Source organism: Ranitomeya imitator, chromosome 8, assembly GCF_032444005.1.
Source record: "Ranitomeya imitator isolate aRanImi1 chromosome 8, aRanImi1.pri, whole genome shotgun sequence".
NCBI lineage: Eukaryota > Metazoa > Chordata > Amphibia > Anura > Dendrobatidae > Ranitomeya > Ranitomeya imitator.
The window spans coordinates 205,473,034-205,500,833 of record NC_091289.1 but is presented as its reverse complement, the minus strand read 5'-3'; the positions used below and the strand labels follow the sequence as shown (position 1 = coordinate 205,500,833).

Below are 27,800 nucleotides of genomic sequence, written 5' to 3'. Positions count from 1 at the left end.
ACTAAGACTCAATGTAGACAAAACCGAACTCATCATCTTTCCCCCATCTCGCGTATCCCCCTACCTGATCTATCTATTATGGTAAACAGCATCACGCTCTCTCCCGCACCTGAAATTCGCTGCCTCGGGGTAACTCTCAATTCTGCCCTGTCCTTCAAACCGCACGTCCAAACTCTTGCCACCTCCTGTCGCCTCCAACTCAAAAATATTGCCAGAATCTGTCCCTTCCTCAGCCCACAATCTACCAAAACTCTTGTGCATGCCCTCGTCATCTCCCGCCTCGATTACTGAAACACCCTCCTCTGTGGCCTCCCTGCTAACTCCCTTGCACCACTCCAGTATGTCCTCAACTCTGCTGCCCGGCTAATCCACCTCTCTCCTCGCTACTCCCCTGCTTCTCCGGTCTGTGAATCCCTCCACTGACTCCCAATTCCCCGACGAATCCAGTTCAAACTACTAACACTGATCTACAAAGCCATCCACAACCTGTCCCCTCCCCATATCTCTTAATTAATCTCCCACTATCTTCCCTCACGTAATCTTCGATCCTCCCAAGACCTTGTACTCTCCTCCACGCTTATTCGTTCCTCACACAACCGCCTCTAAGATTTTTCCCAAATATCCCCCATCCTATGGAATTCCACGCCTCAACATGTCCAATTATCCACCACCGTCGGATCCTTCAGACGGAACCTGAAAACCCATCTCTTCAGGAAAGCCTACAGCCTGCAATAACCATTCTGCCGCCTCGCCAACCACCCGAGCTGCCGCCTCACCAACCACCCGAGCTGCCACCTCACCAACCACCCGAGCTGCCGCATCACCACCACCAGAGCTGCCGCCTCACCACCACCAGTGCTGTAGCACACCGACCTCCTGTCTCTTCCCCATTGTCCCGAAGAATGTAAGTCCACAAGCACAGGGTCCTCTCCCCTCTGTACCAGTCTGTCATTGTAAATTTGTTTACTGTTAATGATATCTATAACCCTGTACGTAACCCCTTTTCTCATGTACGGCACCATGGAATTAATGGTGCTATATAAATAAATAATAATAATAATACTATTATTTCGATATGTGCTTACCAATGGGATGTTCCATTTCATGTCACTATTTTGAGCTATTCAGTACCTTCTTGGATTGGGTAGTTCAGTACGAAACAGGCAGCAAATCCCTAATTCATTACCTCGACGATTTTTTTGTTCGTTGGCCCCAGAAATTCTCAACTCTGTTCCGACCTACTAGAGAAATTCAAAACTATCTCACAGCATTTCGGCGTACCATTATCGCCTGAAAGAACAGAGGGACCATGCAATGTATTGCCTTTCTTATGCATCGAAATAGACACCAATTCGATGGTTTTCCTCTTACCGACGTATAAAATACAAAAAACACAGCAGATGTTGGAAGGCTTCCGCAAAGTTAAAAAAGTAACCCTCCGGCAAATGCAGGCATTATTGGGTCTACTGATGTTCGCCTCCCGCGTAAGGCTGGTCGGCAGGGCATTCTTGCGCAGACTATCGTTGGCAACAAAAGGCCCTTCCCAGCCCGGCCATAGAATTAGGCTCACTTGCGCATTTTAAGCAGATTTGCTAGTATGGCAGATGTTCCTGCAATCGTACAACGGTCACACGTGTTTCATGGGTAGAGAGACTGCAAGCAAGGACTTAGGGCTGGCAATTGGGTGGAGCAAAAAAGAGGGTTTTGCAGCAATATCCAAAACCAATGGTTCAAATACGAATGGCCAGAGCTATGGACCACATCAAACTGGGGGCGCGACCCGGCCCTATGGGAAATGTTTGCAATTGTCGCAGCTGTTGAGATATGAGCTAAGAAAAACAATAACATTCGTTTCGAAACAAAGAATACGATAACAGCAAGTAGTCTAAATCACATGTCATCCTCATCCTTGCCCATACTCGCTTTCTTGCGTCGGCTAGCGCCGCTATGCCTAGAAAACAATATTTGGTGTAGAGCCACCGTGGTTGTGGAAGTAGACGACAATATCATTAACTCACTGTTATTTTCCAATTGGCAGGCTTTCAGAATCCAGCATTCCAACGCGCAACCCCGGGGTATTCAGTGTCCACTATCCCTGTGGGACACAGTGGCCAATCATTGATGCCCTTAATCCAGGCCTCCGTTTCACCGGCTACCTGGCAGGTCTATGGTAAGGCTTGGGAACAGTGGAGCTCATTAATTCAGGGTAGGCCAGTTGATAAATGCGACCGAACATGAGGCACGGTGACGGCGGAATTTCTACTACTGCTGAAGAACAGCGGGGCGTCGGGGACGTTGGCACAACGGAAATGATCAGGGTTAGCCTTTTTTTCAACTAATGGGATGGGCAGACATAGCAAAGTTCTTTTACATTAAACAAGCCATTAAAGGATGAAAAAGGCTTCAGCCAAGCCAAGAATGCTGCTGCCCCATTTCACTGAGACTATTGCATGACATTATTATTATTATTTATTATTATTATTATACATTTTTATAGCGCCATTTATTCCATGACGCTTTACATGTGAATACGGGGCAAATATAGACAAATACATTAAACATGAGCAAAAAACAAGGCACACAGGTACATAAGGAGGGAGAACCCTGCCCGCGAGGGCTCACAGTCTGCAGGGGATGGGTGAGGATACACTAGGAGAGGGTAGAGCTGGTTGTGCGGCGACATTATTTCTATATCCCCATCAGTCTGCACATCACAATACGAGGCGGTCCTCATTACTGAAGCTTTTGTGATCGCCTTTTTCGGAGCACTGCGTATTAGCGAATTACTACCACGGTCAAAAAACGCGTCGGAAAGAGGCCTAATTAATGAGGACATAGTCATATGCAGTGACGCTCTGTGCATTCGGGTGAGGAAATCCAAGTGCGATCTTACCAGTAGGGGTACATGGGTCCTGGTTAACTCTGCAGATGGCCCAGTTTGACCGCTGAAAATCGTGGAAAGATACGCCGTAATAAAACACCCAAGTAGATTTTTCTTCACTCATATAGACGGGTCCCCTCTGACCAAGTACCAATTCCAGGCAATGTTCAAGCTATGCTTGGAAAAAAAGGGCGCTAATCTAAAGGAGTATGGAACACATTCGTTCCGAATCGGGGCAGCCACAGAAGTGACTAGACCAGGAGTGTCAGACACCAAGGTTCAGAGAATGGGTCGTTGGAAATCTGCATGCTTCACCAGATACATAAGACCCGATTTGCTGAATTAACATATGTTATCTCTTACAGGAGTAGAAGTGTGGGCTGTAGGACATTCCTACATCTATTGGGCAAAAAAAGGGGCCAAACTGCGGCAGGGAGGAAGAAATCTCGGCCTCCCGGGCCAAGAAGTTAACTGGAGGGGTATCAGAGGCCTCCAATGGAAACAGGTGTTCAAAGAAATGGTTGACATATCAAGGAGGGTGAAACGCCCAGTGATAATGGTGTTACACGTGGGTGGAAATTATCTAGGCAAGCAAAAGGTGGCTGATTTGTATAAATGGATGACAACATACTGTTCGTCGAACGCTTCAGCTGTTTATTTGCGAATATGATATTGTTGTGGTCAGAGATGATACCACGGGCCGTGTTGCGTGGTGCAAGAGATAACAAAGCCATAGAGCGGACAAGGAGTAAATTCTATGCTTGGATTGGAAAATATGTGAGAGGAAGAGGCGGTATCGTAATTCATCACCACCAGCTACAAGGGGATAACACGGTACTATTTTGACCGGACGGAGTTCACCTGATGGACATTGGCCTCGATAATTTTCTGTCTGGATTACAAGATGGGGTTGAACAGGCCCTAAGGTTGATGGGTGGGGTTGGAGTCCCGTAGGAGGAGGACAAAGGTCGTAACTGCTCGTTGGGCCAACCCGCCTCTGTCGATCGTGGACAGGAGCTCGGCGCGAACTGCGTGTTACGAAATGTAATTGCCTTTCTCTACTTACGTAACTAATAAACTGTGAACGACCTGTTCAACCCACCTAGGACTGTGTGTGTTTCATTACGGGAGTGATGGGAGAGGGGAAGGCACTGGTTATGACACGGAGGTCTCCACAGTCTGGCAGGTGCGGTACTGTATAAGGTGCACGCCTCTGACTGTGGAGCCCATATAACAAACAATAAAATGCGGTCAGTGCCCAATTCCCCCCTCGCACCACTCCCCTTGGTGATGCACTAATTGGGATGCCCCAACCGGCAAATGCTTCTTAAAGGGGAAGGGTCCTACGGCCACTCCTACAGGGGTTAAATCCAGATGTCTGGGCCAGTAACTTCCTCTTTTCCCTGGCGGACACCTGGAAGCTTTTGTCCCACCCTCCCTTCCTTATAGTGGTTAATGAGGGTGAATGGTCAGACTAACTGACGGATAGAAGTAAATTTGTAAATTATATTAAAAAAAAAAAGTATATATGTGTATATATAACTAGCCATCGCTAACTTTACTAAGTCACAGCAGAAGAAGCGGAGGAGGGCAAAGGTTCATAACCGCTCGATGGGCCAACTCGCCTGTCGATCGTGGACAGGAGCTCGCGTTGCCCATTACGATATGTAATTGCCTTTCTCTACTTATGTAATTAATAAACTGTGACCGACCTCTTCAACCCACCTAGGACTGTGTGTGTTTCATTATGGGGAGGGGAGAAGGCACTGGTCACGTCACACGGGTCTCCACAGTCTTGTCTGTATGTGTAACATTCAGTGTGTGTATTATGTGTGTGTAACATTCAGTGTGTGTGTGTGTAACATTCAGTGTGTGTATTGTGTGTGTAACATTCAGTGTGTGTATTGTGTGTGTGTAACATTCAGTGTGTGTATTGTGTGTGTGTAACATTCAGTGTGTGTGTGTGTAACATTCAGTGTGTGTATTATGTGTGTATAACATTCAGTGTGTGTATGTGTGTGTAACATTCAGTGTGTGTGTGTAACATTCAGTGTGTGTGTGTATGTGTGTATGTGTATGTAACATTCAGAGTATGTGTGTGTGTGTGTGTGTAACATTCAGTGTGTGTGTGTGTAACATTCAGTGTGTGTAACATTCAGTGTGTGTAACATTCAGTTTGTGTGTGTGAAGGAGAAAATGGCTAATGTAATCAATTATTAAACCTTATATAAGTCAGTTCAGATTTGGTGTAGCAAGATGGCGATTGCGTCTTTGAGGATGTCTTGGAGAACCTTGAAACTGTCTTGGAAGGAATCTTTGGAATGCAGGAGTGAAGATATTGGAATACACCGTATTTGGAAATGAAGCTTGGAATGAACCAATCAGAGTGACACTAACTATTCAGAAGTTGTGCGACCTCCCCTATTTCCTGTTTTTAGTATTTCCTTTGTTCAGAATAAAGTTCAGTTGGGGAACAACTTTCGCTGAGAGAGGCTGTGTGTATCGTCTTTGTGTATGTGATGCATTCTTGGCCTCTAAACTAGCACTCAGCTTATATTTGGTCAGGTACAAGCAATCATAATGATCTCACTTTAAGAGATCACCTTCACATTTTTGGCGCCCAACGTGGGGCTCACTGAGGATGTACACTCCCCAGACATTGACACCCGGAATGGATAGAGGAAGAACGTCCAGAGTGGTTCGACTGATCACCTCCATAAAAACACGGTAAGTCTGCTGATTCCTTTATGAATCTGTAGTACTTGCCTGTGTTTCTCGAACCATTCTGTGTGTTCTGTACTCGTGTTTGCCGAGTGTCTGTGCCGCCCTGACACGGTGGGTGTGAGATACGTACACCTCGTGGCCTAAAGAACCCACGGCTACTGGCTGTGAGGAGCACAAACTGTGATTGATTGCTTGTAACCTGCATGTCTTGTCTCGTGCCAGCACTGTGCTGGGGTATTGAGTCTTCTGCCTGTGTGTAGCAGGCAGGGGGAGAGGAGGTTGTCTATGATACAGTGAGCGCAAAGTTGCTCCTAGAGTCTTGGGTGCGGAGCATGGCGTGATAGAATCACGGGTGGTCAAATCACGTAGTGCAAAAAACAGTAGAAACCTCTTTGAACCCTAGCATTGTGCACAAGGTCTGAAATAGAAATCCCAGTTACAGAGGACGGTCAGTTTTTGTGTTTGTCTGTCCGTCTGGTTATGTGTGTCTGAGAGTGTTGTCCCTCTTCCGGGATTAGCTGTCCTATCTGTGACCGCACATGAGATACAAGATTAGTGTTGGTGCTGGGGGAGCGCAATTTTGTGTGGTACTAGGTAACTCGGTAATGTCCGAGGGGAGACACAGTGTCCAGCAGACATGTCTCATTCTCTTTGCGGTTCATAGATTTGGGCTGGGACTTCTGGTGACTGGATAACAACTCTGTCTTTTTGTTTGTCTAAAGCCAGCAGAAAATGGAGACTTTTTTGCAGTTCCGTAAAAGAGGAGGGAATGTGATGATGGCAGATAAGACTGCTGTATGATAGAGTTTGCCAGAGGGGGGAACAAGTGTATATATAGAATATGAGGTGATTTAATGAAAATATGTGTATTCCCCGAGAAAGGCAGATTACAGTAGTTAGTATAGCAGGGAGTTATTAAAGAAAAGAAAGGAAGTTGGAAGATGAGGAATTGCTGCAAGTAACTTTAGCATGGTGCAGAACAACAGAAAATTTGTCTAAGGAAAGTTGGGTGACTGACTTAATGAGGGTTTTCTAGAAATGTATTGAAGTAAAAAAGAGAATCTTTAAATCATGCTGGCTTGTTAGATCAGGCTGAGATATTATGGAAAAACCTGCGTAATTCGAGGTGATGTGCAGGATGAAAAACATGGTGATAAGTTTTAGTATAAGAAAGTATGAAACAAGATGGTGCTGAACGCCATGCTGCTCCCAGTTTGTCTCCTCCCCTTTCATTGTCCCTAGAGGATGAACATTTTGTGTATGTAGGAAATAGAATTTAGTTTGGGTGGAGACCTGTCCTGTATGTGCTGTGTTGTGAATTCTGTGATCAAGCTCCCTCCTGTGGTCACGAGTGGTACTGCGGCTTCTGAGTTTCCTTCCTCAGGTGATGAGGTTAAATCGTTAGGTGCTGCTCTATTTAACTCCACCTAGTGCTTTGATCCTGGCCTCCAGTCAATGTTCTAGTATTGGTCTTGCTTCCTCCTGGATCGTTCCTGTGGCCTGTCTGCTCAGCATAAGCTTAGTTCTGCTTGTGTTACTTTTGTTGCTATATTTTCTGTCCAGCTTGCTTTTTTGGTTTTGCTTGCTTGCTGGAAGCTCTGAGACGCAGAGGAAGCACCTCCGTACCGTTAGTCGGTGCGGAGGGTCTTTTTGCCCCTCTGCGTGGTTGTTTGTAGGTTTTTGTGTTGACCGCAAAGCTATCTTTCCTATCCTCGGTCTATTCAGTAAGTCGGGCCTCACTTTGCTAAATCTATATCATCTCTGTGTTTGTATTTTCATCTTAACTCACAGTCATTATATGTGAGGGGCTGCCTTTTCCTTTGGGGAATTTCTCTGAGGCAAGGTAGGCTTATTTTTCTATCTTCAGGACTAGCTAGTTTCTCAGGCTGTGCCGAGTTGCATAGGGAGCGTTAGGCGCAATCCACGGCTACCTCTAGTGTGGTTTAATAGGTTTAGGGATTGCGGTCAGCAGAGTTCCCACGTCTCAGAGCTCGTCCTATGTTTTGTGGTTTTTGTCAGGTCACTTGTGTGCTCTGAACTTCAAGGTCCATTGTGGTTCTGAATTACCTATTCATAACAGTGCTGCCCCCTGTTAGCACATAGGAACTATTAAACCTATTTCTAAGCTAGGATTGTATCCTTTGTTATGCCCCCCCTACCATTCATGTGCATAGTGTGCCTCTTGTCCAGTGCCCCAAATGCTACGCCCCCAGAAGTTTTGTCCATGCCCTTAATGAATATTACGCCTGCACTGGATGGCACCAGCACCCCCTTTAGGCCTTGCCCTCTAGTTCTTTTCCTGATAAAACCCAAATGGATGCAGCAGTTACTAATACGTCTGTCTGCCATCTGAGACTCACTATGACAATTATTCAGCCATGGTGGGCAGCCCACCTCAACCCCCTGCTGCTATTTTGCAGTGCTTATCTGGGTTATAGCCACGAGACCTTACATCCCAGACTAGGGGATCAACCATGTTGGAGCCCCAAGAGAGTGTATGGCTTCCCTGGGATCCTAGTGAAATGCTGGCCATAATGAGTAGAATGAATAATAATAATTTTATTTATATGAAAGACCCTGGAATATTTCCCATGTCATTTGTTACAGAGGATAATGAAAAAAGGAAAAAAATAGTAATGCTTTCAGCTGTTGCTGGTGAAATTTAGAAGAACAGATTGGCCTCCAGAAAGTCATCCTTCATGATATCCAACAGGATTCTACTGAATCAGGAGAAAATATACCTGGCTCTGGCAAAGTTAAAGGTTTAAAGTCTGTGATTATAGAGCCACTAATGATGTCCCACTCAGCGTATTGGAGTCATGTTCCCGACTCTGATGGCGCAGGGTGTTGTGAATTCAGCTTTTGGGCTCCCTCCGGTGGTTGTAGAGGGTAATGCAGTTGTGCCTGGATTGCAGGAGTGGACATGTGTATCTACTAATTGCAGGACTGACTGGGGTATATAGCTTTGCAGGATCCTTTAGTCAGTGCCAGTTGTCCATTGTTCTTGAAGGATTCACTTCCCTGCTGGTCTCTCCAGTTTGCTGTGTTTTTCTACAAAGATAAGTTCTGGCTTTGTTTTTGCTGTCCACCTGTAGTTCTGTGCATGTTCATGTTTTTGTCTTGTCCAGCTTGGTCTGTGAAGGATTTTTTGCAGCCTAGCTATTTCTCTGGAGATGCAGATATACCCCCCATGTCTTTAGTCAGATGTGGTGATCCGTATTTTCTGCGGTGGATATTTTCTAGTGTTTTTATACTGACCGCATAGTACTCTGTTCTATTCTTTCTTTTTAGCTAGTATGGCCTCCTATGCTAAAATCTGATTTCATGTCTGCGTATGTTATTTCCCTCTCCTCTCACAGTCAATATTTGTGGGGGGCTATTTATCCTTTGGGGATTTTCTCTGAGGCAAGATATGTTTCCTGTTTCTGTCTTTAGGGGTAGTTAGATCTTAGGCTGTGCTGAGGGGTCTAGGGAGTGTTAGGTACCCCCCACGGCTGCTTTTAGTTGCGCTGCTAGGTTCAGGGTTTGCGGTCAGTACAGGGACCACCTTCTCCAGAGTACGTCTCATGCTGCTCCAAGGCCACCAGATCATAACAGCAGGGACCTGGTCCAGAGCCCTTGTTACGTAGACCAGGGAAGAGCAAAGAAATTTATTGTGTAAAGTATAAAAATATTTAGATCTGAGAGTCCTCAGTGGTTGATATCTTTTACCAAGATATATGTTTCTATGTGTGTAAAGTATGCACACAGAGGCTGTGCAGGGGGATAGCCCCCTCCTTTTCCCCTCTTCAGTTTCTTAAGCTTTAGTCACACTAAACGACTTACCAACGATCACGAGCAGCGATACGACCTGGCCATAATCGTTGGTAAGTCATTGTGTGGTCGCTGGGGAGCTGTCACACAGACATCTCTCTCCAGCGACCAACGATCAGGGGAACGACTTCGGCATCGTTGAAACTGTCTTCAACGATGCCGAAGTCCCCCTGCAGCACCCGGGTAACCAGGGTAAACATCAGGTTACTAAAGTGCAGGGCCGCGCTTCGTAACCCGATATTTACCCTGGTTACCCTTGTAAAAGTAAAAAAAAAAACACTACATACTCACATTCTGATGTCTGTCACGTCCCCCAGCGTCCACAGGGTTAAAACTGCTTTCGGCAGGAGCGCTGCTAATGCACGCGCTCCGGCCGAGAGCTTCCCTGCACTGACTGTCAGCGCCGGCAGTAACAGCGGTGACGTCACCGCTGTGCTCTGCTTTACGGCCGGCGCTGACACAGTCAGTGCAGGGAAGCTCTCGGCCGGAGCGCGTGCATTAGCAGCGCTCCTGCCGAAAGCAGTTTTAACCCTGTGGACGCTGGGGGACGTGACAGACATCAGAATGTGAGTATGTAGTGTTTTTTTTTTTTTTTTTTTACAATGGTAACCAGGGTAAATATCGGGTTACAAAGCGCGGCCCTGTGCTTAGTAACCCGATATTTACCCTTGTTACAAGTGAACACATCGCTGGATCGGCGTCACACACGCCGATCCAGCGATGACAGCGGGTGATCAGCGACCAAGAAATGGTCCTGATCATTCCCCAACGATCTCCCAGCAGGGGCCTGATCGATAATAATAATAATAATAATAATAATTTTATTTATATAGCGCCAACATATTCCGCAGCGCTTTACAAATTATAGAGGGGACTTGTACAGACAATAGACATTACAGCATAACAGAAATACAGTTCAAAACAGATACCAGGAGGAGTGAGGGCCCTGCTCGCAAGCTACAAACTATGGGGAAAAGGGGAGACACGAGAGGTGGATGGTAACAATTGCTTTAGTTATTCGGACCGGCTATAGTGTAAGGCTCGGGTGTTCATGTAAAGCTGCATGAACCAGTTACCTGCCTAAGTATGTAGCAGTACAGACACAGAGGGCTAATACTGCATAAAGTGTATGAGAACATGATGCGAGGAACCTTTTTTTTTTTTTTTTTTTTTTTATTATAAATAGGCCACACAGGGATCGTTAGGTTAATGCATTGAGGCGGTAGGCCAGTCTGAACAAATGAGTTTTTAGGGCACGCTTAAAACTGTGGGGATTGGGGATTAATCGTATTAACCTAGGTAGTGCATTCCAAAGAATCGGCGCAGCACGTGTAAAGTCTTGGAGACGGGAGTGGGAGGTTCTGATTATTGAGGATGCTAACCTGAGGTCATTAGCGGAGCGGAGGGCACGGGTAGGGTGGTAGACTGATACCAGGGAGGAGATGTAGGGTGGTGCTGAGCCATGGAGTGCTTTGTGGATGAGGGTAGTAGTTTTGTACTGGATTCTGGAGTGGATGGGTAGCCAGTGTAATGACTGGCACAGGGTAGAGGCATCGGTGTAACGGTTGGTGAGGAATATGATCCTGGCTGCAGCATTCAGGACAGATTGGAGCGGGGAGAGTTTTGCAAGAGGGAGACCGATTAGTAGAGAGTTACAATAGTCCAGACGAGAATGAATAAGTGAAACAGTCAGAGTTATTGCAGAGTCGAAATTAAGAAAAGGGCGAATTCTAGAAATGTTTTTGAGATGCAGGTAAGAAGAGCGAGCCAGTGATCGGATGTAGGGGGTGAATGAAAGGTCAGAATCAAGGATGACCCCAAGGCAGCGGGCATGTTGCTTTGGAGTAATGGTGGAACCGCACACGGAGATGGCAATGTCAGGCAAAGGTAGGTTAGTAGAGGGAGAGAACACGAGGAGTTCAGTTTTTGACAGGTTTAGTTTCAGATAGAGGGAGGACATGATGTTAGAGACAGCGGTAAGACAATCACTGGTGTTTTCTAAAAAGGTCGGTGTGATATCGGGAGCAGAAGTGTATAATTGGGTGTCGTCAGCATAGAGATGGTACTGGAAACCAAATCTACTGATTGTTTGTCCAATAGGGGCAGTATACAACGAGAAGAGTAGGGGGCCTAGGACTGATCCTTGAGGAACCCCAACAGTAAGGGGAAGGTGAGAGGAGGAGGAACCAGCAAAACATACAGTGAAGGATCGGTCAGAGAGATAGGAGGAGAACCAGGAGAGAACGGTGTCCTTGAGGCCGATGGAGCGGAGCATAGTGAGGAGGAGCTGATGATCCAGTGTCGAATGCTGCAGAGAGATCCAAGAGAATTAGCATGGAGTAGTGACCATTAGATTTAGCTGTTAGTAGGTCATTAGAGACTTTAATGAGGGCAGTTTCAGTAGAGTGTAAAGAGCGGAAGCCAGATTGAAGAGGGTCGAGAAGAGAGTTATCTGAGAGATAGCGGGTAAGACGGGAGTGGACCAGGCGTTCGAGGAGTTTAGAGATGAAGGGAAGATTAGAGACAGGTCTATAATTAGCGGCACAGTTTTGATCGAGGGATGGTTTTTTAAGTAATGGATGTATGATGGCATGCTTAAATGAGGAGGGAAAAATACCGGAAGTGAGGGAAAGGTTGAATATTTTTGTTAGGTGAGAGGTGATAGCCGGGGAAAGGGACTGGAGGAGATGTGACGGAATGGGGTCACTGGTGCAAGTGGTCGGGCGAGAAGATGCAAGGAGCCTGCTTACTTCTTCTTCTGTAACTGCTTCAAAGTCAGAGAGTGAACTAGATGCAGTGGGGGAGGGAGGACAGTGCATGGTATGAAGAGATTGGGAGATGATTTCCTGTCGAATGTGGTCAATTTTTTCTTTGAAGTAATTGGCCAGATCGTCAGCACGGAGATCCGTGGTTGGGGCCTGCTCTCTTGGGTTGAGTAGGGACTGGAACGTGTCAAAGAGACGTTTAGGGTTATTGGACAGGGAGGTGATGAGGGTGTTGAAGTAGGTTTGTTTGGAGAGGTGAAGGGCAGAATTGTATGTCTTTAGCATGAACTTATAATGGATGAAATCTTCGGGTAGATTAGATTTTCTCCACAGACGTTCTGCGCACCTGGAGCACCGCTGCAGGAAACGTGTTTGCGGCGTGTGCCACGGTTGTTGCCGTCTGTGCCGAGTTGTTTTATGTATAGGAGGAGCAGCTTCATCCAGAGCACTTTGCAGGGTTTCATTGTAATGCTTCAATGCAGAATCAGGACATGAGATGGAGGAAATAGGGGCCAATGAGGACTGCAAGTTCATCATAAGTTTCTGGGTGTTAATGGCCTGTATGTTTCTATAGGTGTGGAAAGTGGGGGTGACCTGAGCGGGATGGCAGTTCTTGATAGAGAATGAAAGAAGGTTGTGGTCAGAGAGCGGGAGAGGGGAGTTTGTGAAGTCATCCACTGAGCAAAGTCGGGAGAAGACCAAGTCAAGGGAGTTTCCATCTTCATGTGTTGGAGAGTTAGTATGCTGCGAGAGGCCAAAAGAGGAGGATAGAGATAAAAGGTGAGAAGCAGATGGGGAGAGGGGAGAGGCAATGGGGATGTTGAAATCACCCATGATAAGGGTGGGGGTGTCACAGGAGAGAAAGTGTGTTAGCCAGGTGGCAAAGTGATCCAGGAACTGATGAGAGGGGCCGGGAGGACGATACACCACCGCCACTCGCATGGAGAAGGGGACGTAGAGTCTGACCACATGGACCTCAAAGGAAGGGAAGACAAGTGAGGGTACTTGGGGGATAACTTGGAAAGTACATTTGGGTGAAAGGAGCAGACCAACGCCTCCACCTGCTCTGTTGTCTGATCGATGGTCGCTGTCACACATAACAAGATCGTTAGCGGGATCGTTGCTACGTCACCAAAAGCGTGACATTGCAACGATATCGTTAACGATATCGTTATGTGTGACTCCAGCTTTAGGGTGAGTCGGGGTCATGAAGCTGTGCTTCTGTGATTGTCCCCCTCCCTCTCTCCCCCTTCTCTCAGTGCTGAGATCTCAGGTTTCACTGTGTCTGATAACATTAGCATTCATGGCGCACTACTGATTTCAGCCAGCCATCCTGCTGCCTCTGGGTGGAAGAGGAGGGAAGTGGGTGGTAGTGGAACCTGCCTGACCTGCTAGTTGAACTACAACAGGACCATGACTGTGTACAGATAACCCAAACCATGAGCTCTTTGTGGATGGATTGCAGTATGGCATAGGTGACCAGTTCTACACCGAATATGCTGTTGGTCCATGAAACCATAAATGTGGAACTGCTGTCCCCACACATGGCGGTCCAGGAAGAGTACTCTGACGTAACGCACAAACATGACTGCATAGATGAGTCAGGAAACAGTGGGTTTTACACATGTCCAATAAACCTGATCCTAATGCAGATTTTGAGTTTTTTCTTGTAGATGGCTCCAGATACCACCAGGATGGGCGATTCTACACTGGATATGCAGTAGTATCCTCACATGAGGTAATCCGAGCTGAACCGCTCCCTCTTCACATGTCGGTGCAGGAGGCAGAGATGAAGGCACTCACTGAGGCGTGTAGAGCTGCTGCAGGTAAAGTCGTTAATATTTACAGATTCGAATTGTGCATGGGGAATATCCCATGATTATGGCCATATCTGGAGAAGCAGAGCGTTTCTTACATCGGCCGGTAAGTCCATTAAAAATGCAGAGCTGGTGAAACAATTATTGGAGGCATTGAAGTTCAGTCCAGGTTGGCATAATCAAGGTGAAAGCACACACGAACCGTGACTCTGTGGAGGTAGAGGGCAACATAAGGGCGGATGAGGCTACTAAAGTAGCAGCAAGGCGGCCTAGGGAGCAGTGGACGGTGGCGGGGAGTCAGCGTATTCCAGCCACACTGAGCCTAGATGTCCTGAAATCCCTCCAGCTGCCCAAACAGAGAAGGAACACTGGGAGAGAATGGGAGCTGAGCTGAACTCAGAGGAGTTTGGGAGAATAAGGATAAATTGTATATGCCAAGGCCCCTGATCCTAATTATGGCGCACGTAACACATGGCCCCAGTCACGCCTCATAATGTCACATGTGTCCATGGTAGATGCCTTCTGGTTCGCTCCTGGTTTCAGTTACGCAGCCACAAAATTCGTACAGTCATGCCTCATCTGTGCACGGCACAACCCAGGTAAAACAGAAAAAATCCCTAAGAAAGCGACACCCAGGCCTCTCTACCGTTCCAGAGACTGCAGACTGGCTACATACAGCTACCCAAGGTAGGAGTGTGTGAATATGTCCTAGTATGTGTAGATCTCTTCTCTGGTTGGCCAAAAGCCTATCCAGTAAAATGTGCTAATTAATGCTAAAAAGACACTTAAACTTAAAAATTCAGAAGGCCATGACAGATACATGAAAGAATTGGGTAGAGTGCTTGTCTCTTGCACTCTCTTCAGTCAGACCCACTCCAAATAGAAAGACAGGTTTGTCTCCTTCTGAAGTCCTGTTTGGTAGTGCCCCAAAGACGTGTCTGTACTTTCCCATAAGTACAACAGCCTATGTCCAGGCCTTGCAGAAAAAGACTCAATGTGGTGCATAAACATGTATTCTCATCCATTCCAGATCCTAATGAAAGTGCAGACGTGCATCAGCTGAATCCAGGTGAATGGTGGTCATATGCAGACACGTGAGAAGAAGTCTAGATCCACAGTTTGAGTGGCCATACCAAGTTCTCCTGACAACGCCTACCTCAGTGAAACGCTAAGGGAGTCCACCATGGATTCATGCCTAACATTAAAAAAGTGGACTAACCACCCGAGTAATACATATCCTTGCCATCATCTACCTAATGTTGTTATGTATAGGAAATGGGTAACAGGTAGCTGTAACTAAAGAAAAGGGAATTATTACTTTCTGGTACAATTCCTCGAGTGCAGTGGTGGCTACATATGGGTTTTATGCCTGTGACATAATACAGGGAAGTGGTGTGAAGAGCCAGGAGAGTCACAACTATCGGGAAAGATACAACAGTTTGTGTTCTTTATTTGTGGTAATTGGGAAAGAAGAAAAAAAACTGTGGTTCTTAGACATCTGTAGGATGGGATACAAGTGATAAAGAGTGGGGATATAAACCGACCCCTGCCCTCAAACAAAGAGTAGTAAAGGGAAGTCCTTGCTTACGTGGATGATGCTACTCAAGTCAACTCAACTCTAGTGACCAATGTAGGACAAAGTGTCATCCTTTGATACTCAGTATTGAGGATCCATCACCTAATGATGCAGGAGAGTATACTCTGGGTGCATATTATAGTCAGGGGGGGAAAGACCCCAACAGGCAATTTCCAGCCTAAAGATATGTTGAAGTCTCAAGAATGGGCAAATGTGCAGGGTGAAAGTGACAAATCTGGAATACCATGGATTCCACTTCTTCAACATGTTTGTGTTTTTAGGGGCATGACTGCAATCCAGAACCCCACTTATGAGGATACAATTGCTATAGAGACTGGGTATACAGATGTTAGCGCCTGGGTTGAGTGGATGAGGTACACTGCACAACAACAAAATAGAACCAATTGTTATGTGTGTGCGGCAGCCAGGCCCCATTTGGGATCTGTTCCCCTATTAATCCCTGAATTGGAGGAGTGTGTCCTTGCCCTCTTTACCAACACCTCCACTGATTATACAATGTGGGAGATGGAGGGATAAATATCCTGTGTTGGATAAAACTCTGTCTTTTGGTTGAAGTATTACTATCTATCCTGGGAATTACACCTGTATGCATATACAAGGAGAGGACCGTTTCTTGGGGAATTTTAGTAAGGGTTTTTGCCATAATTACTCCTCAGCAACCCCTGAGAAGTTAACACAGCAGATCTCAGTAGCGGACATATTCTGAATATGTGGGGATATGAAGATAAGGTCCAAGTTAGAGGGTAATTGGACGGGACCGTGTACTTTGGCCAAGGCCATCATGCCTTTCCATCTTATCCCTGAAGGTTCGCCTTTGACTAATCAGAAACAGCCCCAACGTATTAAAGGGGAGTTGCCCCCAAAGAAAGCTTTGACCCTCATGTGTATATTGATGCTATGGGGTACCAAGGGGGGTCCCTGATGAGTTTAAAGCAAGGGACCAGGTTAAAGCAGGATTTGAGTCTATAATCCCTATTGTAACTGTCAATAAAAACGTAGATTGGATTAACTACATATATTATAACCAACAAAGATTCATAAATTATACTGAGGATGCATTAAAGGGGATAGCTGAACAGTTGGAAGCTACATCCACTATGGCTTTCCAAAACTGGATGGCTTTGGATATGTTACTAGCAGAGAAAGGAGGGGTATGTAAAATGATTGGAGAAACTTGTTGTACCTTTATTCCCGATAACACAGGTCCGAATGGAAAAGTTACTTTAGCCTTAAAAAAGCTTGAATCCTTATCTGAGGTTCTTAAGAAAAATCAGGAATTGATGATTCTTGGGATACTTGGTTTGGGTGAATGACAGGATGGCAGAAATGGTTGGCACAGATTGGTACAATTATTATGGTATTGTGGTAATCCTTATTTTCATGTCTGTGGTTTCTTGTTGTATATTTCCTTGTGTTAAACAGATGGTCACTAAGGGCGTGGACAGCCTAACCCCTACGCTGGTTTTCCAAGAAGATGGTGATTGCCATGATTCTACTATAAAACCCCTGACGACCAATTCTATTTATTAGTTGGGAATAAATAATTCTGATTTCCATATGAATAAAGATTGCATCAAGGGGGGTAAAAGCTTAACATTGACGTCTAATGGACAGCTCAGATGTCATGATCTATGTACTGTGTTTTCTCTTGTCTTTTTGTGTTTGTGACTGTCCCCTGTGTGTATTATCTGCAGTGATGAGGCTAGCGTCCCTTGCCGGCCAGTGCACTAGTCAGGTAAGAGTTAGGTGACAGTGAGGGACGAGGTTCCTGGTGGCGGTGGGGGGAAAGACCCACTTAGGGCGTTAGGGCAGTGCAGGGACAGGTTCAGGTTAAATTCAGGTGGTGACCATTCCCAATTTCCCTATCGGTAAGGCCTTCCTTTCCCCACTTTCCCATCCCTTTATGTGTATTGTGAATTCATTGACCGACCACCTATTGGATCATGTTACATTGTGACATCAGGTTAATAATTGATTTAGGGGGGACTGTGAAGGAGAAAATGGCTAATGAAATCAATTATTAAACCTTATATAAGTCAGTTCAGATATGGTGTAGCAAGATGGCGATTGCGTCTTTGAAGATGTCTTGGAGAACCTTGAAACTGTCTTGGAAGGAATCTTTGGAATGCAGGAGTGAAGATACTGGAATACACCGTATTTGGAAATGAAGCTTGGAATGAACCAATCAGAGTGACACTAACTATTCAGAAGTTGTGCGACCTCCCCTATTTCCTGTTTTTAGTATTTCCTTTGTTCAGAATAAAGTTCAGTTGGGGAACAACTGTCGCTGAGAGAGGCTGTGTGTATCGTCTTTGTGTATGTGATGCTTTCTTGGCCTCTAAGCTAGCACTCAGCTTATATTTGGTTAGGTACAAGCAATCATAATTATCTCACTTTAAGAGATCCCCTTCACATGTGTGTGTAACATTCAGTGTGTGTAACATTCAGTGTGTGTGTAATATTCAGTGTGTGTGTGTAACATTCCTCTTCCACCCTGTGTAATCCAGCACTGTTCACACCCTAGAGGCCATGATGGGAGTGGAGCATCTTATCGCGGTGCTCTTGGTCCTACCTGTTTTGGGACTTGCTCTCTTGTAGCTCAGGACTTTGGCCTCTGTGAGTGGCAATTTTGCTACTTTGGTTCCTTCCTGTGGGGTTTTTGGATCATCCTCTTTATCCGTTTGCTCTTCTGCTGCAGACTCGCTGGCGGACTGGTCAGATAGAGCGGAGTTCAGCTCCAGGTTGGCCTCGCTTATGGAGCCGTTTAGAGTCTTGGTGTCATGGCTGGGTGCTGCTGGCTCCGCAGGGGTGGGATCAACCTTCACATCGCTGCTGCCCAGGTCAGAGTCTTTGTGTTTCTGGAGTTGCTCTTTCTGGAGACTTCTTTGCTTTTTGCGGAATTTAGCTCTTCGGTTCTTAAACCAGACCTACAATGTAAGGAGTATGTGTGATTTCTGTTCTCGCAGTCGGTGGTACCACAGAAAGTGCAGCATGTCCATGCATTTCTCCCAACCTTAGTAAAGCTTCCTTGCTGGGTCCACACCATCCCCCACATACATGATAACCCCGAAACTACGCTCTGACCTTTCTCTATTATGTGCGAGAGCTGTGGCCCCTCCAGTACCCTGCCGTGTGTATGGTGGTGTACCTGTACTCTGGCCTCTGGTAGGTTGGTGCACATGGCCAGCCGCTCCCTCATCACAACATCTGGATAGTGCGTTTTCTGGAAGGTCTTCTCCAGAGCCTCCAGCTGCTGAGCCGTGAATGCCGTGCGGCTTCTTCTCTGCTTGCGGTGCTGGGACCCATATCGGGCTTCCAGGATAATGTCTTGAAATGTACAGCCGTTGGAAGATAAAACAGCGCCAATTTAATTACAGGAAGGAAAAAGACAATGAATTCTGAAATGAGACAGCCTATGAATCTATCCACTCACCTCCTCACCACTGCCACGGTCACCCCTCCCCACCGCCCCAGTTACCTCTCACCAACGCCCCAGTCACTGTTCACCACCACCCCAGTTACCATTCACCATTGCCTCAGTTACACCTCACCACCGCCGATCCACTCTCCATTCACCACCACCCCAGTCACTGCTCACCACCGCCCCAGTCACCGTTCACCGCCGCCCCAGTCAACCCTCACCACCGCTGCTCCACTCAACATTTACCACCACCCCAGTCATCCCTCATCACCACCCCACTCACCATTCACCACCACCCCAATCACTCCTCACCACCGCCCTAGTCACCCCTCACCACCCCCCCAGTCACCCCTAACCATCACTCTAGTCATCCCTCACTACCGCCGCTCCATTCACCACCACCCCAGTCACACCTAACCATCACTCTAGTCATCCCTCACTACCGCCGCTCCATTCACCACCACCCCAGTCATCCCTCACCACCACCCCACTCACCATTCACCATCACCCCAGCCACCCTATACCACCGCCCCAGTCACCCCTCACCACCCCCCCAGTCACCCCTAACCACCACTCTAGTCACTCCTCACCGCCGCAGCTCCACTCACCATTCACCACCACCCCAGTCACCCCTCACCACCGTCCCATTCACCATTCGCCACCGCTCCAGTCACTGTTCACCACTGCTCCAGTCAACCCTCACCACCGCTCCAGTCACCTCTCACCACCGCCCCAGTCGTCACTCACCACTGCCACAGTCAATGTTCACCATCACCCCAGTCAGCGTTTGCCACCGCTCCAGTCACTGTACACCACCTCCCCAGTCATCGTTCACCACCGCACCAGTCACCGTTAACCACCGCCCCAGTCATCCTTCATCACCACTTCAGTCACTCCTCAAGACCACCCCAGTCACCCCTCACCACCGCCTCAATCACCTCTCACCACCGCCCCTGTCACCGTTCATCACCGCCCCAGTCACTGTTCACCACCACCCCAGTCACCCCTAACCACCACTCCAGTCACCCTTCACCAACGCCCCACTCAGCCCGTCACAGTTCACCACCACCCCAATTACCCCTCACCACTGCCGCTCCAGTCACTATTCATCACCACCGCAGTCACCCCTTACCACCGCCCCAGTCACCGTTCATTACCGCTCCAGTCTATGTTCACCTCCACTCCAGTCACTGTTCACCACCACCCCAATCACTGTTCACCACCTCCCCAGTCATCGTTCACTGCCGCCCCAGTCACCTTAACCATCGCCCCAGTTATCCCTCACCACCACTCTAGTCACCCCTCACCACCGCCGCTCCACTCACCATTCACCACCACCTCAGTCACCCCTCACCACCACCCCAGTCACCCCTCACCACCAATCCAGTCACCCCTCACCACCGCCCCACTCAGCACTCACCACCGCCCGTCACAGTTCACCACCACCCCAATAACCCCTCAGCACTGCCGCTCAAGTCACCATTCATCACCACCCCAGTCACCCTTACCACCGCCCCAGTCACCGTTCATCACCGCTTCAGTCACTGTTCACCACCACCCTAGTTACTGTTCACCACTGCCTCAGTTACACCTCACCACCGCCGATCCACTCACCATTCACCACCACCCCAGTCACCCCTCACCACCTCCCCAGTCACCGTTCACCACTGCCCCGGTCAACCCTCACCACCGCCGCTCCACTCACCATTCACCATCACCCCAGTCACCCCTCACCACCTCCCCAGTCACCCCTCATCACTGCCCTAGTCACCCCTCACCACCCCCCAGTCACCCCTCACCTCCGGCCCAGTCACCCCTAAGCACCTTTCTAGTCACCCCTCACTACCGCCGCTCCACTTAACATTCACCAACACCCCAGTCATCCCTCACCACCACCCCAGTCACCCCTCACCACCACCCCAATTACCCCACACCACTGCCGCTCCAGTCACCCCATTCACCGTTTGCCACCACTCCAGTCACTGTTCACCACCTACCCATTCACCTTTCACCACTGCCAGTCAATGTTCACCATCACCCCAGTCACCTTTCACCACTGCTCCAGTCACTGTTCACCACCTCCCCAGTCATCGTTCACAGCTGCACCAGTCACATTAACCACCGCCCCAGTCACTCCTCAACACCGCCCCAGTCACCCCTCACCACCGCCTCAATCACCCCTCACCACCACCCCAGTCACCATTCACCGCCGCCGTCAACCCTCACCACTGCCGCTCCACTCACCATTAACCACCACAACAGTCATCCCTCACCACCATCCCACTCACCATTCACCACCACCCCAGTCACCCCTCAACACCGCCCCAGTCACCCCTAACCACCACTCTAGTCAACATTCACCACCGCCACAGTCACTGTTCACCACCTCCCCAGTCATCGTTCACAGCCGCCCCAGTCACCTTAACCACCGCCACAGTCATCCCTCACCACCACTCCAGTCACTCCGCAACACCACCCCAGCCACCCCTCACCACCGCCTCAATCACCTCTCACCACCGCCCCAGTCACTGTTCACCACCACCCTAGTCACCCCTCAACACCTCCCTAGTCACCCCTAACCACCACTAGTCTCTCCTCACCAAAGCCGCTCCACTCACCATTCACCACCACCCCAGTCACCCATAATCACCACTCCAGTCACCCTTCACCACCACCCCACTCACCCCTCACCACCGCCCATCACAGTTCACCATCACCCCAATTACCCCTCACCACTGCCACTCCAGTCACCATTCACCACCCCAGTCACCATTCATTAAAGCTCTAGTCTATGTTCACCCCACTCCAGTCACCCCTAATCACCACTCCAGTCACCCATCACCACTGCCCTAGTCACCGTTCACCACCACGCTAGTCACCGTTCACCACTGCTCCAGTCACCCCTCACCACTGCCCCAGTCACTCATCACCACTGTACCAATCACCACTCACCACCTCCACAGACATTGTTCACCACCGCCCCAGTCACTGTTCACCACCGCCCCAGTTACCATTCACCACCTCTCCAGTGACCATTCACCAGCACCCCAGTCACCCCTCGCAACCTCACCAGTCACCGTTAACTACTGATCCAGTCACAGTTTACTAATGCCCTAGTCACCGTTCACAACCACTCCAGTCACCGTTCAACACCGCTCCAGTCACCATTTACTACAGCCCGATTCATTGTTCATCACCACCCAAGTCACAACTCAGCACTGCCCAGTCAGGTTCACCACCCCCCAATTACCATTCACCACTGACCCAGTCACTCTCTCACCACCGTGTTAGTCACCGTTCACCACCGCTCCAGTCACCGATCACCACCGCCTCAGTCACTATTCACCACAGTCCAGCCTCACCACCACCAGTAATTTTTCACCACGTCTCATTTACCATTCACCACTGCTCCAGTCACCCCTCACCACCACCCCAGTTACCCCTCACCACCACCCCAGTTACCATTCACCACCGCCACAATCAACATTCACCACAGCCCTAGCCACCGTTCACCATCATTCCAGTCACTGTTCACCACTGCCCCAGTCATCACTCACCACCACTCCAGTCATCCCTCACCACTGCCCCAGTCATCCATCACCACCACTCCAGTCATCCCTCACCACTGCCCCAGTCATCACTCACCACCACTCCAGTCATCCCTCACCACTGACCCAGTCATCCCTCACCACCACTCCAGTAACCCCTCACCACCGCCTCAATCACCTCTCACCACGGCCCCAGTCACCGTTCACCACCATCACAGTAACCGTTCACCACAGCCTCAATCACCCCTCACCACCACTCCAGTCACCATTCACCACTGTCCATCACAGTTCACCACCGCCCCAATCACCCCTCACCACCGCCCCAGTCACCATTCACCACCGCTTTAGTCTTGATTCACCACTTCCCCAGTCTCCCTTGATCACCATTCCAGTCACCCTTCACCACCGCCCGAGTCACGACTCACAACTGCCGCAGTAAATGTTCACCACTGTACAAGTCACCATTGAACACCGCTCTAGTCACCCCTCAGCACTGCCCTAGTCACCCATCACCATCACACCAGTCATCACTCATGACCTCCAAAGTCATCATTCACCACTGCCCCGGTAACCCCCCACCACCGCCCCAGTCACTTTTCACCACTGCTCCAGTCACGGTTCACCACCTCCCCACTCACCCCTCTCCACTGCCTCAATCACCGTTCACCAACGCCCCAGTCACCGTTTACCAACGCCCCAGTCACCGTTCACCACCATGCCAGTCACCCCTCACCACCACCCCAGTCACAGTTCACCACTGCCCCAGTCACTCATCACCACTGTACCAATCACCACTCACCACCTCCACAGACATTGTTCACCACCGCCCCAGTCACTGTTCACCACCACCCCAGTTACCATTCACCACCTCTCCAGTGACCATTCACCAGCACCCCAGTCACCCCTCGCAACCTCACCAGTCACCGTTAACCACTGATCCAGTCACAGTTTACTAATGCCCTAGTCACCGTTCACAACCGCTCCAGTCACCGTTCAACACCGCTCCAGTCACCATTTACTACAGCCCGATTCATTGTTCATCACCACCCAAGTCACAACTCAGCACTGCCCAGTCAGGTTCACCACCCCCCAATTACCATTCACCACTGACCCAGTCACTCTCTCACCACCGTGTTAGTCACCGTTCACCACCGCTCCAGTCACTGATCACCACCGCCTCAGTCACTATTCACCACAGTCCAGTCACCCCTCACCACCACCAGTAATTTTTCACCACCGTCTCATTTACCATTCACCACTGCTCCAGTCACCCCTCACCACCACCCCAGTTACCATTCACCACCGCCACAATCAACATTCACCACAGCCCTAGCCACCGTTCGCCATCATTCCAGTCACTGTTCACCACTGCCCCAGTCATCACTCACCACCACTCCAGTCATCCCTCACCACTGCCCCAGTCATCCCTCACCACCACTGCAGTAACCCCTCACCACTGCCTCAATCACCTCTCACCACGGCCCCAGTCACCGTTCACCACCATCACAGTAACCGTTCACCACAGCCTCAATCACCCCTCACCACCACTCCAGTCACCATTCACCACTGTCCATCACAGTTCACCACCGCCCCAATCACCCCTCACCACCGCCCCAGTCACCATTCACCACCGCTTTAGTCTTGATTCACCACTTCCCCAGTCTCCCTTGATCACCATTCCAGTCACCCTTCACCACCGCCCGAGTCACGACTCACAACTGCCGCTTTAAATGTTCACCACTGTACAAGTCACCGTTGAACACTGCTCTAGTCACCCCTCAGCACTGCCCTAGTCACCCATCACCATCACACCAGTCATCACTCATGACCTCTAAAGTCATCGTTCACCACTGCCCCAGTAACCCCCCACCACTGCCCCAGTCACTTTTCACCACTGCTCCAGTCACGGTTCACCACCTCCCCACTCACCCCTCTCCACTGCCTCAATCACCGTTCACCAACGCCCCAGTCACCGTTTACCAACGCCCCAGTCACCGTTCACCACCATGCCAGTCACCCCTCACCACCACCCCAGTCACAGTTCACCACTGCCCCAGTCACCCCTCACCACCGCCCCAGTCACCCCTCACAACTGCCCCAGTCACCATTCACCACCAGTTTAGTCACCTTTCATCATCACCATATTCACCATTCACAACTGCCGCAGTCACCCCTGATCACCTCCCCAGTCACCCCTCACTGCTGCTCGAGACACGACACCACCGCCGCAGTAAATGTTCACCACTGTACCAGTCACCGTTCACCACCGCTCCAGTCACCCCTCACCACTGCCCTAGTCACCCATCACCATCGCACCAGTCACCACTCACGACCTCCACAGTCATCATTCACCACCGCCCCAGTTACCCCTCATCACCAGCCCAGTCACTGTTCACCACATTCTGAGTCTCGTTTCACCACCGACGCAGTCACCCCTCACTATCGCCCCAGTCACCGCTCACCACCACTCCAGTCTCAATTCACTTCCGCCCCAGACTATATTCACCACCGCCCCAGTCACGGTTCACCACTGCACCAGTCACTGTCCACCACCGTCCAAGTCACCCCTAACCACCGCTCCAGTCACCACCAAACCAGTCACCTCTCACCAACGCCATAGTTCACCACCGTCCCAATCACGTTCACCACCGTCCTAGACACCCCTCACCACAGCTCCAGTCACCACTCCCCATCACCCCAGTCACTGTTCACCACTGCCCCAGTCACCCTTCACCACCGCCCCAGTCACCATGCACCACCGCTCCAGTCACCATTCACCTGCTTCCCAGTCACCTATCACCATCGCTCCAGTCACTTCTCAATACCGCAGTAGTCACCCCTCACAACCGCTCCAGACAACGTTCCCCACCGCCCCAGTCACCCCTCACCACCGCAGCAGTCATCATTCACCACCGTTCCAAGTCACCTCTCAACAACTCCCAAGTCACCATTCACCACCTCCCCAGGCACCCCGCACCAGCCATCGTTAACCACGCCCCAGTCATACCTCACCACCATTCCAGTCACCCCTCACCACCGCCCCAGTCATCTCTCACCACCGCTCCAGTCACCGTTCACCACCCCAGTCACACCTCAAAACCGCTCCAGTGACAGTTCACCACCGCCTCAGTCACCGTTCCCCAATGCCCCAGTCACCATTCACCAGTGCCCCAGTCACCATTCACCACTGCCCCAGTCACCATTCACCACTGCCCCAGTCACCATTCACCACTGCCCCAGTCACCATTCACCACTGCCTCAGTCACCATTCACCACTGCCCCAGTCACCATTCACCACTGCCACAGTCATCCCTCACCACTGCTCCAGTCATCATTCAACACCATGCCAGTCACCCCTCACTACCGCCCCAGTCATCTCTCACCACCGCTTCAGTCACCGTTCACCACCCCAGTCACCCCTCAAAACCCGCTCCAGTGACAGTTCACCACCGCACCAGTCACCGTTCACCACCGCCCCAGTTACCATTCACCACTGCCCCAGTCACCATTCACCACTGCCCCAGTCACCATTCACCACTGCCCCAGTCACCATTCACCACTGCCCCAGTCACCATTCACCACTGCCCCAGTCATCCCTCACCACTGCTCCAGTCACCATTCAACACCATCCCAGTCACCCCTCACCACGCCCGTCACAGTTCACCACCGCCCCAGTCACCCCTCACCAGTGCCCCAGTCACTCCTCATCACTGCCCCACTCACCCCTCACCACGACCCCAGTCACCCATCACCACCGCCCCAGTCACCGTTCACGACCGCCCCAGTCACCATTCACCACTGCCAGAGTCATCCCTCACCACCGCTCCAGTCACCATTCAACACCATGCCAGTCTCCCCTCACCACCACCCATCACAGTTCACCACCGCTCCAGTCACCCCTCGCAACCTCCCCAGTCACTGTTCACCACTTCCCCAGTTACAATTCACCACTGCCACAGTCATCCCTCACCACCGCTCCAGTCACCATTCAACACCATGCCAGTCACCCCTCACCACCGCCCGTCACAGTTCACCACCACCCCAGTCACCCCTCACCACCACCCCAGTCACCCATCACCACCGCACCAATTACTCACCATCTCCACAGTCGTTACCGCTCCAGTCACCCCTCACCACCGCCCGTCACTGTTCACCACCCCTCCAGTCACCATTCACCACCGCCCCAGTCACCACTCGCAACCTCCCAATCACCGTTCACCACCGCCCCAGTCACCGTTCACCACTGCCCCAGTCACCATTCACTACTGCCCCAGTCACCATTCACCACTGCCCCAGTCACCATTCACCACTGCCACAGTCATCCCTCACCACTGCTCCAGTCACAATTCAACACCATGCCAGTCACCCCTCACCACGCCCGTCACAGTTCACCACTGCCCCAGTCACCCCTCACCACAGCCCGTCACTGTTCACTACCCCTCCAGTCACCATTCACCACCGCCCCAGTCACTGTTCACACCGCCCCAGTCACCATTCAACACCGCCCCAGTCACCACTCGCAACCTCCCAATCACCATTTACCACCGATCCAGTCACAGTTCACCACTTCCCCAGTCACTTTTTACCACCGCCCAAGTCACTATTCATCACCACCCAATTCATTCCTCACCACCACCTTAGTCAGGTTCACCACCGCCTTAGTCAGGTTCACCACCGCTACAGTCACCCCTCACCACTGCCCCAGTCACCCCTCGCAACCTCCCCAGTCACCATTTACCACCGATCCAGTCACAGTTCACCACTGCCCCAGTCACCATTCATCACCACCCAAGTCACCCCTCACCACTGCCCCAGTCACTGTTCACACCGCCCCAGTCACCATTCAACACCGCCCCAGTCACCACTCGCAAGCTCCCAATCACCATTTACCACCGATCCAGTCACAGTTCACCACTTCCCCAGTCACTTTTTACCACCGCCCTAGTCACCGTTTGCCACCACCCCAGTCACCCCTCACCACCGTTCCAGTCACAGTTCACCACCGCCCTAGTCACCCCTCATCACCGCTCCAGTCACCCCTCACCACCACCCCTGTCATCGTTCACCACTGCTCCAGTCACCATTCACCACACCAGTCACCCCTCACCACCGCCCCAGTCACTGTTCACCATCGCCCCTGTCACCTTTCACCACCGCCACAGTCACCATCGCTCCAGTCACCGTTCACCACCACCCCCTGTCACTGTTCACCTTCGTCACAGTCATCGCCACAG

The 27,800-nt window shown here is 50.0% G+C and overlaps 1 protein-coding gene across 2 annotated transcripts in view; it reads right to left on the bottom strand.

The window, feature by feature from the left end:
• The window catches only part of DMBX1 (diencephalon/mesencephalon homeobox 1), a 237,165-nt gene that overhangs the window by 55,589 nt on the left and 153,776 nt on the right, over window positions 1-27,800 (bottom strand). For both annotated transcript variants that reach the window (XM_069735896.1, XM_069735895.1), the window contains exons 3-4: window positions 18,746-18,924; window positions 18,170-18,524 (exon numbers count right to left, since the gene is read on the bottom strand). In XM_069735896.1, the coding sequence (XP_069591997.1) occupies window positions 18,170-18,524; window positions 18,746-18,924 (534 nt within the window). The remainder of the gene's footprint in view (window positions 1-18,169; window positions 18,525-18,745; window positions 18,925-27,800) is intronic.